This window comes from Callithrix jacchus, chromosome 9, assembly GCF_049354715.1.
Source record: "Callithrix jacchus isolate 240 chromosome 9, calJac240_pri, whole genome shotgun sequence".
Classification (NCBI taxonomy): Eukaryota; Metazoa; Chordata; class Mammalia; order Primates; family Cebidae; genus Callithrix; species Callithrix jacchus.
The window spans coordinates 110447096-110464917 of NC_133510.1; the positions used below are offsets into that span (position 1 = coordinate 110447096).

General features: G+C 44.5%; 1 protein-coding gene across 5 annotated transcripts in view; it reads left to right on the plus strand.

The window, feature by feature from the left end:
• Positions 1 to 17822, plus strand: part of ABTB3 (ankyrin repeat and BTB domain containing 3) — a 349042-nt gene that overhangs the window by 231247 nt on the left and 99973 nt on the right. For all 5 annotated transcript variants that reach the window (XM_002752947.5, XM_017976347.4, XM_035257465.3 and 2 more), the window contains exon 3: positions 159 to 363. In XM_002752947.5, coding sequence (XP_002752993.2) covers positions 159 to 363 — 205 coding nt within the window. The remainder of the gene's footprint in view (positions 1 to 158; positions 364 to 17822) is intronic.

Here is a 17822-nt window from a genome sequence, read left to right on the forward strand (position 1 = left end):
CATTCCTCTCTGCTTGGTGTGTGACTTCAAGGTCCCATTGGACTACTTCATTTAAATAAGGGACTGCAAGGACCAGAGTGTCTACAGAGATCTTCAGGTCCAGTTTCTCTGCCAGTGTTGGCTGCCTGGAGGATCTGAAATCTTCCTTCTGTCCACAGGTGACCTGGTGTCCCGTGCAATGCATCACCTGCAGCCACTCAATGCCAAGCACCACGGCAATGGCACCCCCCTGCACCACAAGCAGGGGGCGCTGTACTGGGAGCCCGAGGCTCTGTACACCCTGTGCTATTTCATGCACTGCCCGCAAATGGAATGGGAAAACCCCAACGTGGAGCCTTCCAAAGTCAACCTCCAGGTGGAAAGGTAAGAACTGCTTTGCCTTGACTTGTGGTGGGTAGTTACTGCCTTGACTTGTGGTGGGTGGTTACTGCCTCTGGGGAAGGGCAAGTGTCTGGGAGGGGGAGGATATTTGGAGGTAGGAAGGGCTTACTTCCTAAAACTTGCCAGAGGAGTCTGGATAGGAAACTTGCACCCTGAGGGGATATCTTAGACCCATGTGGGGGTCCTTGAAATGGGTTTTTATAGGCCTGGTTCTGTTTAGGATAAAACTGGCCTATGTCAGATACGTGGGTCTGCAAATTCCAGAGGGGTAAGGGCCTCTGCAGTGAAGGGTGGCTTCCTCGTGAGGCAGTCTTGGAGGGCGCCACTGCCTCGGGTGGGAGTTACCTTCATCTTCTTTCATCCTGGCTGCCCTGGGGCCTGGGGGACCCAGAAGCACCTACTCAACCCGAGTAGACCTTTCAGGTAGACAAGGGGCTCAATTGCCCAGGAAGAGGCAGTATGACTGTTCTGTGAAGCCAAATCCTCATGGGGAAGGAAGGAACTGGGAGGGGACCTGGAGGCTGCCTGGAGGTATCCTCTCTGTCTCCCCACTTCATTTAGCAGGGGGTTCATAGATCATCTCCCCACAGTGTCTCACAAATCAGACCCTTCCTCAATACAGGCCCATTTACTCTAAATACCGTAGGTGTGACCCATTTATCAAAGATTAGTTAAGAAAGCAGGCTCTGTGATCCCAACTGCCTACATTCAAATCCAGGCTCTTCTAATAAAAGCTGGGGGCCTTGGGAAAGGCATCTGCAAAATGGGGATACAAAGAGTGAATCCTACATAGGGCTATTTGAAAATTAAATAAATTTAAAAATGCCCAGCACATAGTAGGTGCTCAATAAAAGTTAATTTTTATTGTTGTTGTAGATATGATCTGCATATAGCTGAACAACTCCCAATTTGGGCTCCTACAATTTTCTGTTCTATTACTTGGTGCCAAGTGGTTTTGAAAAGCTCATTGGATGCTCTGTTTCTGCCAGATGGACTGGGGCTGAATTGGGCTCTCTTACAAAACCATGTCTCTCGGCTTTTAGTTAAGGGAAAAGGATGGAACATAGGCTATACAGAGGTTACTGTTTCTTTTTTAATTCTTTCTTTCTTTTTTTTTAAGACAGGGTCTCACTCTGTCACCCAGGCTAGATAGAGTACAGTGATATGATCTCTGCTCACTGCAACCTCTGCCTCCCAGCTCAAGCGATTCTCATTTCTCAGTCCCCCAAGACACTGGGACTACAGGTGCACCCCACCACACCCAGCTAACTTTTGCATTTTTTGTAGAGACAGGGTTTCGCCATGTTGCCACGCTGGTCCCAAACCCTGGGCTCAAGCCATCCTCCTGCCTCAGCCTCCTAAAGTGCTGGGACTACAGGAGTGAGCCACCGTGCCAGGCTACTAGTTCTTTTTCTTTAAGAATCCCAAGTTTGCATCAATATTTCAATCCAGTCTGGAGTTAACTTAATCAGGGAATTAACTCCTTAAATTACTCAGGTCTCCCACCATCCACAAAAAAGTGGTCAGTACCTTGTGCATATTTTCACGTGCGAACATGCCTCAAATGGAGAGGTGGTAAAATGCCCATGGGTGAAAAATAATCTTTCAGACACACTGAAACTTTTCTGTCTCTGGGTACAAATGCTAAGAGTCTGAGGGAATGGAAACCACTGGCTTCAGCCTATGGGGTGTCTGGCTCTTCACTCCCAGCCCCGACAGCACATCCAGTAATGCAGTTTCTCTGGCTCAGCTCCCTCACATCATCTCCAGCTCCCACCTCCATGCAGATGAGCCCCTCCCACTCTGCAGCTAGACACTGGCTCCTCTGAGCTCCAGAACCTTCTCATCCCACTCTGCCAACTTCCAGTTTCCACTGTCAGATTTCATACTTGCAGGCTGATCCTTCTTCTTCTCCTAGCACCTTCTTTTCTGCCTCACACTTACCGTAATTTTTAACTACGTGTGTATTTCTGTGTTCATTTATTGCCTGTAAAGCTTCATAAAGGCAGAGAACACATGTGTTTTGGCCATCACTCCTCAGTTGATGCCAAACTCAACATCTGGAGCAGAGTGGAAGTCCGCAAATATTAGTAGAATGAAAGAATGAACAAATCTATTGATCTAAGTGCCTATGGGACATTTCCATTTGGAGAGCTCACAGCCACCTCAAAACTAAGGCCATCATCTCTCCCCAAAATCCACTGCCCTTCCTTTCTCCCCAGGCTCTAAGAATGGTACCACCATTAGACTGGTCACCCTGGTCAGAAACTGAGACTTGACTGGCATTCCTTCCTCTTCCTCACCACTTCCAGCTGGTCAGCATGTCTTGTTGAGGCTGCATCAGTAAGATTTCTTTATTCCTTCCCCCCAGACCACTGCGACTGCACGACTCAGGACCCCATCTTTTCTACTTCAGTTTCTACTGTTGATGTCTACACAGTCTCCCTGCATGTGAGCTTGAATAATCCTTTGACCTTGGGAGGCTGAGACGGGTGGTTCACCTGAGAGTTTGAGACCAGCCCTGGCAATATGGCAAGAACTCATCTCTACACAAAATACAAATATTAGCTGGACATGGTGGCATGTGCCTGTAGTCCCAACTACTTAAGGGGCTGAAGCAGTTGGATTGCTTGAGCCTGGGAGGTTGAGATTGTTAGCTGAGATTGTACCACTGCAATCCAACCTGGGTGACAAAGTAAGACCCTGTCTCAAATAATAATAATAAGAAGAAAAAGAATAACCCTCGGATGAGCTACATCTTCCTCATAGCTACCAGACTAAAACTTCTAAAATGTAAATCTCCCCATGAGACATCCCCCCTGCTCCTGCTCAGCACAGTTGCCCAGCTCCCATTACACTTTTTATTACACAGTGTCCATTTTTCCTCTTGAATCTCCTTCTGAACTCAGAATGTAGTTGGAGTGGCTAGAAGTCAAAGAGGACCCTCTAGAGCTTCTAAACCTTGTGGGAAAAGTTTTAAAGAGGCACAAGCAGGGAAGGAGAATGAAGAGAACGTGTCCCAGAATTCGTCAGAGCCGTTTATCTTGTTCTTTCCATGCCTCTTTGCAAGAGTCAGCATAAAACACAAAGTGGAACTTAACATTTTCCAGGTTCTGTTCACTGTGATCCTCTGGGAAGCATGTGGATTGGAAGTCATATAGTCCTTCAGATTTGGATCCCAGCTCGGCTTCTTGTAGCTCTGTTATTTCACCTCTTTGAACCTCCATTTGGCCTTGGTAATGTGAGAACACAACCATCCTCATGAGACTGGTGTGGACAATGAATTAGACTTCGTAGCTAAGACATCCAGTGCCATGTCTGGCACAAGGGGAATGCCCTTCCCCCTTAAAAAATCACTTATAATATATTTTGGGGTTCTAAAATGCTGTTTTCATTGTCCTTAAAGAAACCTGTATGTAATTCTTTCTAGAGGGATTGTTATTTTTTCTGGCTCTCTGATGAAATAGGCTTTGGTGTTTAGCACCAGAAAAAACACGTGGAAGAACTTCAGAGGTGAGGGGGCCTCTGTTTTCAGTCAAGCGTTTATTTATGCCAGCTCTGTACCAAAGCCTCCAAACAAGAATTTCTAGTGGCAGTTAGGACTCTAATTTGGAGTTATTTCTTTCTCCTCTCTCTCTCTGTTTCCTTTTATTCTGCAAATCTATCAAACAGTATCATCTCCTTGACTATCTTTATTCTAACAAAGTCAGGTAGGGCCATGAGGCTTCTGTGGTTTTCTACTAGACTATAAGCTCTTCAAGAACAAGGGCTGTATATTATTTGTTTTCATCTGTACCCAACAGACAGCCTGGGAAATATTGGAAAATGTGGATTATTTTATGCCTCAAACTATCCCTTCTTGTCAGACAACCTTCCTTGGCTGACGTGTTTGGAAGTAGGCCTGCACGCACCATTTTACCGTTCCATGTGGGCACAGCTTTCGGGTTGCTGCATTTGTTTTGGATAGCTCCTTTTCCCATTGCAGGATTTGAAGAAGCTCTGTGCCAGTGTGAGGTTTCTGTACTCTAACTTTTTCCAGAACTTTGGCTACTATTTCTTGAGCTGCTAAAATCATTCAAGTACCTCCAATATTTTTATTTTAAAAACTCAGACAAACTTTATAATATTTATGATGAGGTGATATTTATTTTCCAAATAGTAATGATGAATGAAAACACCTTAATTTTGATGGTAAGGACCATGTGAGGGTATTGTTTTCAAAAGGAATCGTCCTAAATCAAGAATAAGGTTTTCCTCCCCTGTATCATTGCTGGAAATATCAGTGATTCCTAGACATCTTTGGCCATGGATGATTTTAGTAATTTATTACCATAAGATGAAAAAATAGTAGGATAAATGGGAGTATTTTGTTGCCTCATGTAGCTGGTAATGCCTGGGGTAACTGTAGGCAGCTTCACTTGGAAGATTAGATAATTAAGTAGTTCGGCCCTCTTCCAATCTCACTGAAAACAAACCAGAATTTAATCCAAGGTAGTGGTAGCTCTTGTTCCTTTTACAAACAGAATGTACAGATGTTTGTGGCAGGGAAATTTCTGCCAGGGGAATCTCAACCACAAACATGAGTATACAATCACCACTCACCAACTGTTTGAGGAAAACTAATAATGTGAAACAAAATAATCTTAATGAATGGAAGAATTTACACTTGAAGAAACAGAGTTAATAAAGCAGACATAACAGAGGTTAGCAGTGAATGACAACCAAGTACATGTTCCATGATACTCATTCTACCAAAAGATCACCCTCAACACATTAGATCTTAACATTTTTTATCTCGGTGATGAATGTGGCAAATGCGATTCAAATTTCAACATACTCCTATGGACATACCTGCAGTTATGCAATAAGTCCAGAATGTTAGTTGTAGCTCTACTCTGTTCTTTTCCATTAAGGAATGTAAATCGGAATGCAAGTGAGTAGAGGTATCCTTGATACAAGTGGCACTATTAGTCAGGATACTTAGTTGCAAAAGCTGAATCTCCCATGACTCTTTAAAGCAGGAAGAAGACCTCTGGGATGCCCAGTGTGGGTAGAAGATTAACAAATCTTTTCCCCTTCTACATGAAAATTTGACCCTGAGTTAACTCTCCAGTTCTGTTACCCTGGAGGAAACCTTATAAAAATTGCAGTTTCAACTGTGTTTCTGGGAAACAATGCTTATGGTCAAAATGACCCCAGATTGACAATTACATCTGGCTGTATGGTACCAGAAATACTTGATGAAGATCCAGAGCTGTGGGCTTCCCTGAATATATTGACTCTTGTAACTGCCTGTGTCTTTGAAGAGACCTTGGGAGCTGTTGCTATGGACTTGTTACAAGAGATATTGGTTTACAAACCAGGGCAGGGCAGCTCCCACAATTGCCCATGTGGATCTCAGCTCCTCACACCTGCATGCCACCTGAACAGGAGTTATGCTCCTGATGACTGGGTGAACTGCTACAAGGACATCTGATATATCCCACTGGGCCCAGGGTGGCCTATGATAGTCCCGTGAGTCTAAATGTTTAGCAGACCTTAATAAGACTTCTGGTAGACATTGAAGCCAGAGAGCCAGGGTTTGAGTCCACATAACCTGGAAGAGTGCCCAAGTGGTACCCCAGGACTGCTCTAGCAGAGATCCCACAGCCACTAGTACTAGGCACAGACACTGGACCTAACACCACTGTTGCTGGCCATTGAACACTCCAACAGGACCTCTGTCACTGTGGCTCCTGAAGGATGAATGTGTCTGTCACCACCCACATCAGCTCCATGTAACCCCCATGTCACAGTACCTGCCTGGACCCTAACAAGGGAGTCTGGGAAGGTGAATTTCTACCTTGCAGAACCATGGACTAATAATATGGAAAATTCTCCAAACACAGTAATATCATCAGTGGTTCTGGGAAGCTAAAAAAAAAAAAAAAAAAAAAGAACACCGACAAAGTCTTTTTGAGACAGAGCCTTGCTGTGTCGCCCAGGTTGGAGTGCAGTGGCATGATTTCAGCTTACTGCAACCTCCACCTTCCAGGTTCAAGTGATTCTCTGACCTTGGCTTCCCAAATAGATGGGACTACAGGCTCATGCTACCATGCCCAACTAATTTTTTTTTTCCTGTATTTTTAGTAGAGTTGGGGTTTTACCATTTTGGCCAGACTGGTCTCAAACTCCTGATCTCAAGTGATACACCTGCCTCAGCCTCCTAAAGTGCTGGGATTACAGGCATGAGCCACCATGCCCGGCCTCTGCTAATTTACTTTTAAAAACTAACACACAAGTGAATCGTTTGCACAGACCAGCACTTATGACCGTTATTGGCCACCCAAGTCACACCTGACTGGCTTACACATCACAATTGAGAAGCTAAATATCACCCCAATATAAGGACTCTTTGGTCTAACACCCTGGAAGCCTCAATAGCAAGAAGGAAGAGAGAGGAGAGCCATTCCTTGTATCCTGAGCAGGGATTCGGAAGGTCTATTCTCAGAGGAAGAATGCTACTTCCACAGCTTCCTGAGGGAGCAATCACATCCGGCTCATTTTGCAGTCCCCTGCAGTGCCCAGCCCAGGGCAAATGGCTCTGGAGAAATTCAGAGTTCCTGGATTAATGGGGACATTCTAGAGAGAGAAGATGAGATATTAGATCTGTTTTCTGTAGACCTGCAATCCTAACCACCATATAAATGATTCCTAAGGAGAGAGGAAAAAAAAATGTTGAATTCTAAATCATTGACTCAAAAAGCAAAGTTTTGAAACATGATCCATTTGTAAATTGAGCATTGTGTCCATTTATTTCCTCTGGCCACAGTAAAAACTAGTTCCACTATGTTTCAAACTGCAGGTTGCAGTCCATGAGTGGTTAAATGCGCAGAGATTAGCTAACAACATCCTGCTGGTAAATCTGGCCCACTGCTTGTTTTTACACATAAAGTTTTATTGGAATACAATCACACCCATTTATTTACATATTATTTCTGGATGCCTTTGCACTTTGGCAGAGTTGATTAGTCATGACAGAGACTTTAGGGTCCAGAAGGCTGAAAATACTATTTGGCCTTTTTCAGAAGAAGTTTACTGACCTCTAATGTGGGTTGTAATATTCTTTTTTTTTTTTTTCCTTCCTTTTTTTTTTTTTTTTTGAAACAGAGTTTTGCTCTTGTTGCCCAGGCTAGAATGGTGCAATCTCAGTTCACTGCAACCTCCGCCTCCTGGGTTCAAGAGATTCTCTTGCCTCAGCCTCCTGAGTAGCTATGCCTGGCTAATTTTGTATTTTTAGTAGAGATGACGTTTCGCCATGTTGGTCAGGCTAGTCTCGAACTCCTGACCTCAGATAATCCACCTGCCTCGGCCTCCCAAAGTGCTGGGATTACAGGCGTGAGCCGCTGCAGCTGGCTATAATCTTTATTTTCAGAAAAATGAGCGAGAATTAAATTTTTAAAATCAGAGTAGTTTTTACCCCAGTTATATTAACCTAACTGAAGTTGATTAATGGCCCAAGGCCACACCTGAAGTTGGAGGAGGAATACTTGAACCTTTGGAGTCAAGCCATGGTCTGGGCTTCTATTCACTAGTCTGTTTTGCTGTCCATGGGCTGTGGTTTTAAAGAAATAAACTTTGAAAGCCTCATCCCCAATCATTAGAATTTTTTCCATAATCTTCGTTAGTGTTTACAGGGTATAAAATGAATACACTTATTAAATAAAATGTGACAAGTCAAAAAATATAGAGAAGAAACTTTGACTCACTCCCAGTCTCTGTATCCAGGTGCAAGTACTATGACTATATAAGGTAATTTCTTCTAGTCCAGTTTTCTGTGTGTTTTGCTGGTTTTACAATAGGATGCAGAGAGTACACCTACTTTTGTTGATTTGTTTCATTGGATGGCCTTCAAAAGCATGATTTTATATTGGACTGTTCTGTCATTGGACACGAAATTTAGTCAAGAGAGATCTTAGAACAGAGAAGGTTCACTCCTTCCATGTTGAAGCTAATGAAACAGAAGCTCACAGTGAAGAGGGACTTGTCTGGATCACAAGCACATTTCCAGGGGCTTTGCAAGGCAGTGCTTCTATGCCTCTACTTACGCTTTACCCTCTCGGAATGCTTGCTCCCCTCAGTGCCATCCTCTAGCTACCTCCCTAAGTTCTTCCTTCAAGATCCAATGTAGGCATCACCTCCTCCAGGAACCCTTCCCTACCACTTCAGACTGTACTAAACTATAGTGAATAACATATGGTAAGGGCTCAATAAATGCTTGCAGAACTGGACAGAGCTGGGCCTGGAACCTGGATGTTCCTGCTTCTAGCCCAGAGAGCAGAATCAACTCAGGCAGTCCTCAGTTTGGTACTGGTTCTTGCATTAAGTACTGTGTGACCTCCAGGCCTCAGTTTCTTCAACTGTGAGCAAGAAATAATTTCTACTTCATAGGACTCTTTCAATGACAAATAAATGAACTTACATGAGTGTCATGCATGGTCATTGACACCATAGCAGGTGATCCATAAATGGTGGGGAGTCCAGACTGATCTCTTTGATATTGCAAGAGATTTTGATGAACACTTACAAATGTGGCAGGCCCCGCTCTAAATACTTTATGTGTATTAACTAATTCATTCCTCTCAATACTCCTTGAGGCAGGAGCAGATAGCCTTACCTCTTCCCATTTTATAGATGAGGAAGGTTATGCAGATTGGGGCAAGCCTGTAAGTACCACAAATGTCAAATGAGTGACTGGTGACTATAGGGAAGGGAGCTACATGCTAAGGGAACAGCATATGCACCACTGCGGGAGGAAGGTGAGTGGACAGAGAGTGAGACCTTGTCCGGAAGAGGCTTTGGATGCAGCCACAGACTGAACTGGAAGGAAGCTTGAGAGACTCATTAAGGCAACAGGACATTCTCAGGCTGGGCATGGTGGCTCACATCTGTAATCCCAGCACTTTGGGAGGCCAAGGCAGGCAGATCACTTGAGGGCAGAAATTCGAGACCATCCTGGCTAACATGCCTAAATGCTATTTCTAGTAAAACTACAAAAAATTAACTGGGTGTGGTGGCACATACTGTAGTCCCAGCTACTTAGGAGGCTGAGGCACAAGAATCACTTGAACCTGGGAGGTGGAGGTAGCAGTGAGCAGAGACTGAGCCACTGCAGTCCAGCCTGAGCAACAGAGCAAGACTCTGTCTCAAAAGAGAGAGAGAGAGAGAGAGAGAGAGAGAGAGAGAGAGAGAGGAAAGGAAAAAAAGAGGAATTCAGAAAAGGATGCTGAGCAGAGAAGTAAGAGACCAGAACTGTGTCTGAGTGCCTGAGACCCCAGTAGAAGCATAAGGGATGGTAATGGAGAGCTCTGAACATTTGATGGGCATCTACTATGTGTCCTGTACTGTGTGAGGCACTTTACATGCAGAGTTTAGTTTAACCAGCACATGAACCTTGTGAAGTAGGTTATGCCTCACCTGCAGAGAAGAAAGTCTTTGGCCCTAAATTGCTGCTTAGTAGGAAAATGTTATTTGGAATCTTCATAGCACATTTTTTAATTCATAAATAATATTTGGATATGCTTATGGGGTACATGCGATATTTCAATACACGTATACATCAATTAGGAAGAATAGTTGTAGACATTTTTTATTCTGGAGCCAGAATGCCTAAGTAAATGTCAGAACTCTAATCCTCATTAGCTGTGTGGCCTTAAATAAGTTTCTTAACCATTCTGAGCATCAGTTAATCATAGAATCTACTTCAAAGGGCTGTTTTTAAGCAATTTTCTGTTAAAATATTTAAAGCACTTAAAACTCAGCACACATTAGGCTTTTGATAGATAATGGCCATTGTTATTCTCACGGCCGTGGTGTTTATGACCTGGATATACATTCTAGCAGAGCCTCTCAAACATTAATGATTTGAGTCACCTGGGATCTTCTTAAAATGCAGCTCCTGTTCATTAAGACTGGGGTAGGGCTTGAGAGGCTCCAGTTCTAACAAGCTCCCAGGTGAGACTGTTACTGCTAGTTCAGGGACAACACTGTGAATAACAAGGTATGGTCGTTTTTTGAGCCCATGTCTTATCTCTGTTCCTTAACCTAAACCAACTTCCATTTTTAAGTTACCTAAAGGCAAGAAATCAGCTTTTGTAGTGTCTTTTGTCTGAGCAGTAGAGTTTAGCCTGCCAAAGGTGGTTATAAATATTCCTCAGACCTTGAGGGCTGGAGTGAACCTTGCAGGGCCTCGACTCCCCTTTCCTCATGTGAAGCTGGATCCTTCTGCAATTTGCCAAAATGAATGGGTTCCCAAGGTCAGACGTGGCCAGCGTATAGAACTCTCAGGCTTTGGAGCAGTGGCTGCCAAGGAACAGCTTCCAGCATCCCAATTTAATAATCATCCTCAGCCTAACAAGGTGGCCAGCTCCTCTAACGTGGCTCAGGAATGGCAAATGAGTGCCAAGCTGTGCCAGGGAAAGGTGAGGCATGATTTGACAGGTGTCCTACCTGGGGAGAGCATCAGGGCAAATCCTAAACTTCACCCACTTCAGGGCTGTTAAACACCTCTGGCCTCCGGGGCTTGTCAAACAGATTCCACTCGGTTGCCCAGGAGTTCTCACCAAAGGAGAAGAAACTGTTTCTGACCACAGGTGACAAGCTACGAGGCTTAAGTTTAAAAACAGCTCTCTCTCCCACCACAGTCTAAAGTGATGGATAGGCTGCACCTGTTCATTTCAATGTCCAGGTCTTTTTGGAATCCCACTAAACTGGCTGAAAAACCAATCCAGTTTGGCCTAATCCCAGCTTCTCTTTATATCATAGTAAAAGGGAAAAAAATCTGACTTCTATGATACAAAGACTAGGGAGCCGGAGCTACACTGTCCAGCATGGTCACCACTAACCATGTGTGGCTATCTACATTTAAGTTGATTTAAACTAAATAAACTCCTCTACACCACGCGCCTCATTTCAGATGCTGGACAGCTACATGTGGCTCCTGTCTTGGACAGCATAGGCATTTCCATCATCACAGAAAATTCTATGGGTCAGCCCTGAACTAGAGACTCAATGCAGGTAGTATTGAGTCCTTCTAGAAAAACAGATTGTGAAAATCCCACTCTCAAAGCAACACAGAGGATTTATTGTAGAGACCAGGGACCAACTCACCCACTGAAACCTATGCCACACGACCATGTTTTGATCCTCTTAGAGCTGAGTTTCTTAAAGCAACCATCATCACCGTCACCATCCAGCTTGCTGGGTGTTTATGATGTGATAGGCTATCTTCTAAGTGCATTCGCTCATTGAATTCTCACAAGAATCCGTGAGTCTGTCAGCATCATGTTATACTATTGCTAGATCTGATGAGGAACGTCATGCTCAGAGAGGTATGTAGCTTACCCAGGTTATACAGCTATCAGTAGGCAGAAGGGGGATGTGAAGGCAAGAAGCTTGAGTGCAGAGTTCACCCTCTCAACTGCATCCCATGCTGGGACCAGAGGAGAAGGATGCAGAATATAAGGAAAGGGGAGAGGAGTCCCTGTGAAGCTGAGATGCCTGAAAATCTAAGGCCAGGAACATTCTTGCCTTAATATGCGTCGCCCTCCATCTTCCCTTTTTCCTTTTAGTTTAGTCCCCAGCTTAGGTGCAACAACTATTGCTAATAAAAGTGGAATAAGAGGCCGGGCATGTTGGCTCATGCCTATAATCTCAGCACTTTGGGAGGCCGAGGCATGTGGATCACCTGAGATCAGGAGTTCAAGACCAGTCTGACCAAGATGTTGAAACCCCCCATCTCTACTAAAAATGCAAAAATTAGCTGGGCATGGTGGCGGGTGCCTGTAATCCCAGCTACTTGGGAGGCTGAGGCAGAATTGCTTGAACCCAGGAGGTGGAGGTTGCAGCAAGCCAAGATAGAGCCATTGCACTCCAGCCTCGGTGACAGAACAAGACTCCACCAAAACAAAACAGAACAAAATGGAATAATGATAATCAAATCACTCCATCCAATTGGACAGGCTTTGAGAAACATATTAATCTCCTGACACAAATTGCTATATACAGTGATAAATTGCTTAACATTGAGGATATATTCTGAGAAATGGATCATTAGGTGATTTTGTCATTGTGCAAACATCGTAGATTGTACTTACGTAAACCCAGCTAGTGTAGCCTCCATACCTAAGCTACATGGTAGAGCCTATTGCTTCCAGGCTACAAACCTGTATAGCATGTTACTCTACTGAATACTGTGTGAAATTGTAACATAGTGGCATTTGTACATCTAGACATATCTAAACCTAGAAAAGCTGCAGTAAAAATGCTGTACTGGCCAGGGGTAGTGGTGCATGCCTGTGATCCCAACACTTTGGGAGGCCGAGGAGGGCAGATCACAAAGTCAAGAGGTCGAGACAATCTTGGAAAACATGGTGAAACCCCGTCTTTACTAAAAATACAAAAATTAGCTGGGCGTGGTGGCGCACGCCTATAGTCCCAGCTACTCGGGAGGCCGAGGCAGGAGAATCGTTTGAACCTGGGAGGAGGAGGTTGCAGTGAGCCGAGATGGCACCACTGCACTCCAGCCTGGCGACAGGTCAAGACTCCATCTCAAAAAAAAATGTGGTATTATAATCTTATGGGACCACCATCATATATGAGATCTGTTACTGACCAAAATGTCATCATCATGTAGTACCTAACCGTATATAAACAGAACCTGCCTCTTAAGTCTTTACCTCAATATTACTTGAACTTTTCATTTTTATTTTAATTTTTTTAATTGTTGATTTTATTTATTATTAAGCTTTTATCAGTCATTCATTTATTCAATCCATAAACATGCATTAAGTGCCAGCTCTAAGCCAATAATAGTGAGAGATAATATTCATCCAATTCTTTATGTGCCAGGCGGCATTCTAAGTACTTTACATGAGTTAACGCATTTATCCCCCAAGATAACTCTGTGAGGTATGTGTTATTATTGTCATCCCCATTTTACAGATAGACAAAGTGAGGCTGAGGATAGCTCATTTGCTCAAGATCACAAGGCCTGGAAGTGGGAGCACAGGGATTCAGGCCCAGCAGCCTGGCTCCAGAACTTGCTCCGTTCACCACCATACTTTGCTGCTGTATGTCCAGCCCTTTTCTAGGCAGGGAGGACTCCGGGAGCCTCACACGGCTCCTATCTAGCACAGCCAGAATGGAAAAAGAGAGTGCAGTGTCAGAAGGGAACTGCCAGGATGGGGGCAGATCAGGGAAGGTAGTATTTGAGTGGGGCTTTGAAAGACGACTAAGACCAGGCATTTGAGGATTGGAAGTGGGGAAGGTGTTCTAGGTGAGAGGAGTAACTGTCAAATCCTCCAGGTAGACAATCTGGAGATAGTTGGGGACACATAGGCCAACCAAGTCAGACTAGTGCAAGGGTTTTGCAGAGGTGCAGCTGGTTAACCAGTTGTTAAAATGCTGAAATGCTTCTCTCTATGGGTTGGTAAAAAGCCACTTCCCCAAGTGCTCCCAACCCCACAGTGTCCCTACTGTCCAGCAACAACAGCTTGGCATCTGGCCCTACAGGTACTCCAGGATGCCCTGCCTGCACCGAGGTTACAGGAGGTGATCAGTGCCTGAGCCTTAACAGTAGTTAAATATTTAGAATATCATCCTGAGTTGAAAGTGCAGTGGAGATGATTACGTCCTGCAGTTGTCATGGGGGCCTTTGTTCCAATGACAGCAGGGTTGATTGAAGGTTTGGGCCTGGGTAGAAGCATGAGAAAAATGCAAATGCCTGCTCATCCTGCAGGACTCAGCTGCAGCCCCACCTCTCCTGTGAAAGCTTTGCTGACCTGCACCTGGCAGGAGAAGCCCTTCTCTGTTCACAACCCCTTCGGTGAATAATTTTAACAGCTCTTGAGCGCCAGCTCATGCCAGGCCCTGTGATGAGAGCTTTTCCAGAGCATTCCACTTAAAGTCACAGTCACCCTCTCAGCTACAGATATTTTGCCAATTTAAAAGATGAGAAGAGTGAGGAGACGTTCCGGGGCTTGCCCAAGGTCACACAGCTAAGTTAGGATGTGGCTGGGCTGGAAGTTGAGCTCCAGCCCTTTGATTGCAGAGCCTGGTCCTCTTGCCCAACCCCCGTGGGGCCCCAGGACTGCTCTGGTGTTATTTGCTTCCACGTCTGTCTCCACTGCCAGAATTTGAGCTCTGCACAAGCAGGGACTGGGCTTTGATCGTTTCTTTCGCTCTCTGACAGCGAGACAGGGGCTGGCACAGAATGGGTGGGGGAAGAGAAGGATCAGTTAGGACCTGGCTCCAGGGGAATGACAGCATCTCTCTGGAGCCCCCAGAGAGATCTAGGGACCAGCTGGTAGCTTCGTGCAAGAGTCCCAAAGAGAGATGACAAGCCCATGGCTGAGTGAGTGCCATCCTCGGTTTCTCCCAGAAAGATCATCAGTTGGCCTCCTCCTTTCTCCTGAGTGGTCCCAAGGGAAGCCACATTGGCATCCCCAGATTGTTGGCTTGCTCTCATTTGCCTGGAACTGACAGCCCTGTGCATGCTGTGTGTCTGGGGCCAACACTCAAGGGGAAAAAAGAACATTAGTGAATATTAGCCCTTGAAGCTGTCCAGTGCAAATCGAGGGCTGGCCCAGCATGGTGGGAACCAATGGGAGCCTGGAGCCCAAATGCCTGGGAGCAGAGGGGCCTGCAGAGAGAAGGTGCTCTCTGAGCTCAGCCCACTTTTGAACCATCTGCCCCTGTGCCAAGTTTCCACTCTTTTTTTATCCTTTCAGAAATAGTGATATTGACAGCTGCCAGCACACAGCTGGTTTTCACATGTTATGGGAAGTAGTCCAGGCAGTAGAATTGGTCACTAGCCCAGTAGACATGGCATCTGAGTTGAGTGTGCATTCCTCAAAGTCTGACCTCACAAAGAAATCCTCTACAGGTGTACAGTTTCCTGGATTTCTATGGATTTAATTATATTTTCTCCATCCCTCCATTTTACTCTCCTCACAGCCTGCATCTTTTTATACCTACAGTGCAAGGTGCTAGAAATTGCATTTTTATTATTTTTTTCTAAAAAGGTATATATGCTTGTTTTTTTTAATTTTGGAAACTACAGAAAAATATAAGGAAGAAAATTAAAAGTATTTACAATTCTGCTATCCTGAGGTAGCCAAAATTATCATTTAGTTTACTGTCTTGTCTTTTTTAATACAAATGGGGAGGGTTTTGAACATAGTTACACTGTGTATATATAATTTTATGTCTTATTTTTATTTCAGTTAATAGCATACCATAAGACTATTCCTGGTAGCACTATAGAACATTCATAAACATTCTTAATGACTGCAAAATATTCCATCCTGTGACTGTTCCATAATTTGCCTAATGGTTCCAGGGTTGGTGGGCATTTGGGTTGTTTCCAATGTGCAAATTGCTCTTCTTTTAAAACTACCCACAGTGGTGTGACTAAAACATCAATGGAGACGGAATGGACATGAAAAGAGTAGTCAGCTTGGTGTAGAGCAACTGAGGGGTTAATTCACGGGCCCTCCGTGGCCCAGAGGAGGAAGAAACTGCAAAAAGAAAACCCTGGGAGGGAACCTCACCCAGTCCAATCCCAGCTGTTGCTTTTTTCCAGGAAGCAAGGCCTTATGGGAAGTGCAGGGAACAATGGCACCTGCCCGGCCTGCAAGCTTTCTAGAACAACAGTCATGATCAGAATCTCTTGGAGTGAGCACTTTCATACTCAGGATCTTGCTCGAGTCTCACAGCAAAACTGGGAGGTGGGAAGATCGCGTTCACACCTACAGAGACTGACTCTAAAAAAGTCATGAGATTTGCCTGAAGTTATGCAGTGAGTGGCCAAACTAAAACCGAAAGGCTGCTCTAGGGATCCCTGGGAATCCCCTCCCCCTCTTTCTGGATTCCTTCTAGAATGAAAAGGAGCAGGACAGCCTCATCAGAAAGCAGGTTTTGAGCTTGTTCTGTGAGCAAAGTTCATGACACGCACACTTGGTCAAGTCTATAGATGAGAAAGATACCACAATTCCAGGAGGTTTGGTTTGTTTGGTGCTTGTGTGTGTCTGTGTCTAATTCTGGATTTTAAAATGTGGCTCTGTTTTATGTTTTCTGTGTATATAAGAAACAGCACCTGTGATGGCTTTCTTAATTCTTTCAAACTAGTGCGAGGGATTCTGTCAAGATTCAGCCAGTCAGGTTCAGACCTGTTCAGGAATTTAGGTCAAGGGGGCTGGCTGAAGAAGTGGCTATGTTTCTAGGCTTCCATTCTCTTCTCACTGGTAAGTTTAAACTCCTCACCTGCAGCAAGCTCTTTTTGCAGTCTTCTGTCCCCTTACTCTGTATTAGTCCCTTACAGAGAATCCCACCCTCTCCTTGCACAGCCACACCCCAGACCCTGGGACAGCAAGGTGGGGAAAGCATATTTTTGTGATTACGAAAGGAAACTAAGGACCAACTTGTTGAAAACACTGAGCATCCACCGCCTCTAAAATCCTTCCCTGGAAGTACTGTCCCTCCTCAGACTCCAGAGCACTGTACAACAGCAGCCACAATGCACTTTTCATGGTCTGCCTTGCATGAGAGTTATCTGCCTTTCTTTCCTTCATAGCACTTAATGCCCTAGTCCATCAATCAAAAGTCCTTATCTAACAGATATGCAAGTATAATTCAGGAGTATAATTATAATTTAAAAAGTAAACAGACTTTTTGCAATTGGGACTGCCCTGGAATATCAGGGATGTACAGTCACAGTAAACCTTCTTGTGAGACTGAACACCAGGGACCAGGTTTTCAATCCTTGTGTCCTCCGTAAAACTTAACAGAGACCCTTGCTCCAAGGAGAGAGTCAATAAATCGGGAACTGGTTAAGTGCTCAGTCTGCTCCATCAACTGCTCTCCCTGTTTATGTATTCATTAATTTATCAGGTTCATCTTATTCCTTCACCCTCTTACTCCTTCAGCTACTCCAGTTCATACAGAGGCCCCTGAAACTGCCCTACATTTTTGCACCTGATTCCCTCTGCCTGGATTCTTTTTCCAAACGCTTCTCCCTCTCTGTTCCAGGCACCAGGCAGCATTTTCCAGCACATTCACTTCCTTCAACTGTGGCTGGTTTCGATGCTCCTACTTCCTTCTCTCATTAGACTTCTTGCATCCGTTTATCGTAAAGCTTTTCAGAAGGTAGCATAATAGCTTCTTTTCTCATGTTTTCACATTAGAACTTGAGTTCATTGAATATTGGGACCTCTGCAGTATCACCAGGTGTAGAACTGGGTACACAGCAGGTACCTATGTATTCTTTCATCCATTCAACAAATATTTATAGAGCATTTACTATCCAACAGGCAAAATATCTGCCTTTGTGGAGCTTACGTTCTACCAAGGGAGACAGAAAAGGACAATTGCATAAATAAGAAAATATCAGGCACAGAGAATTG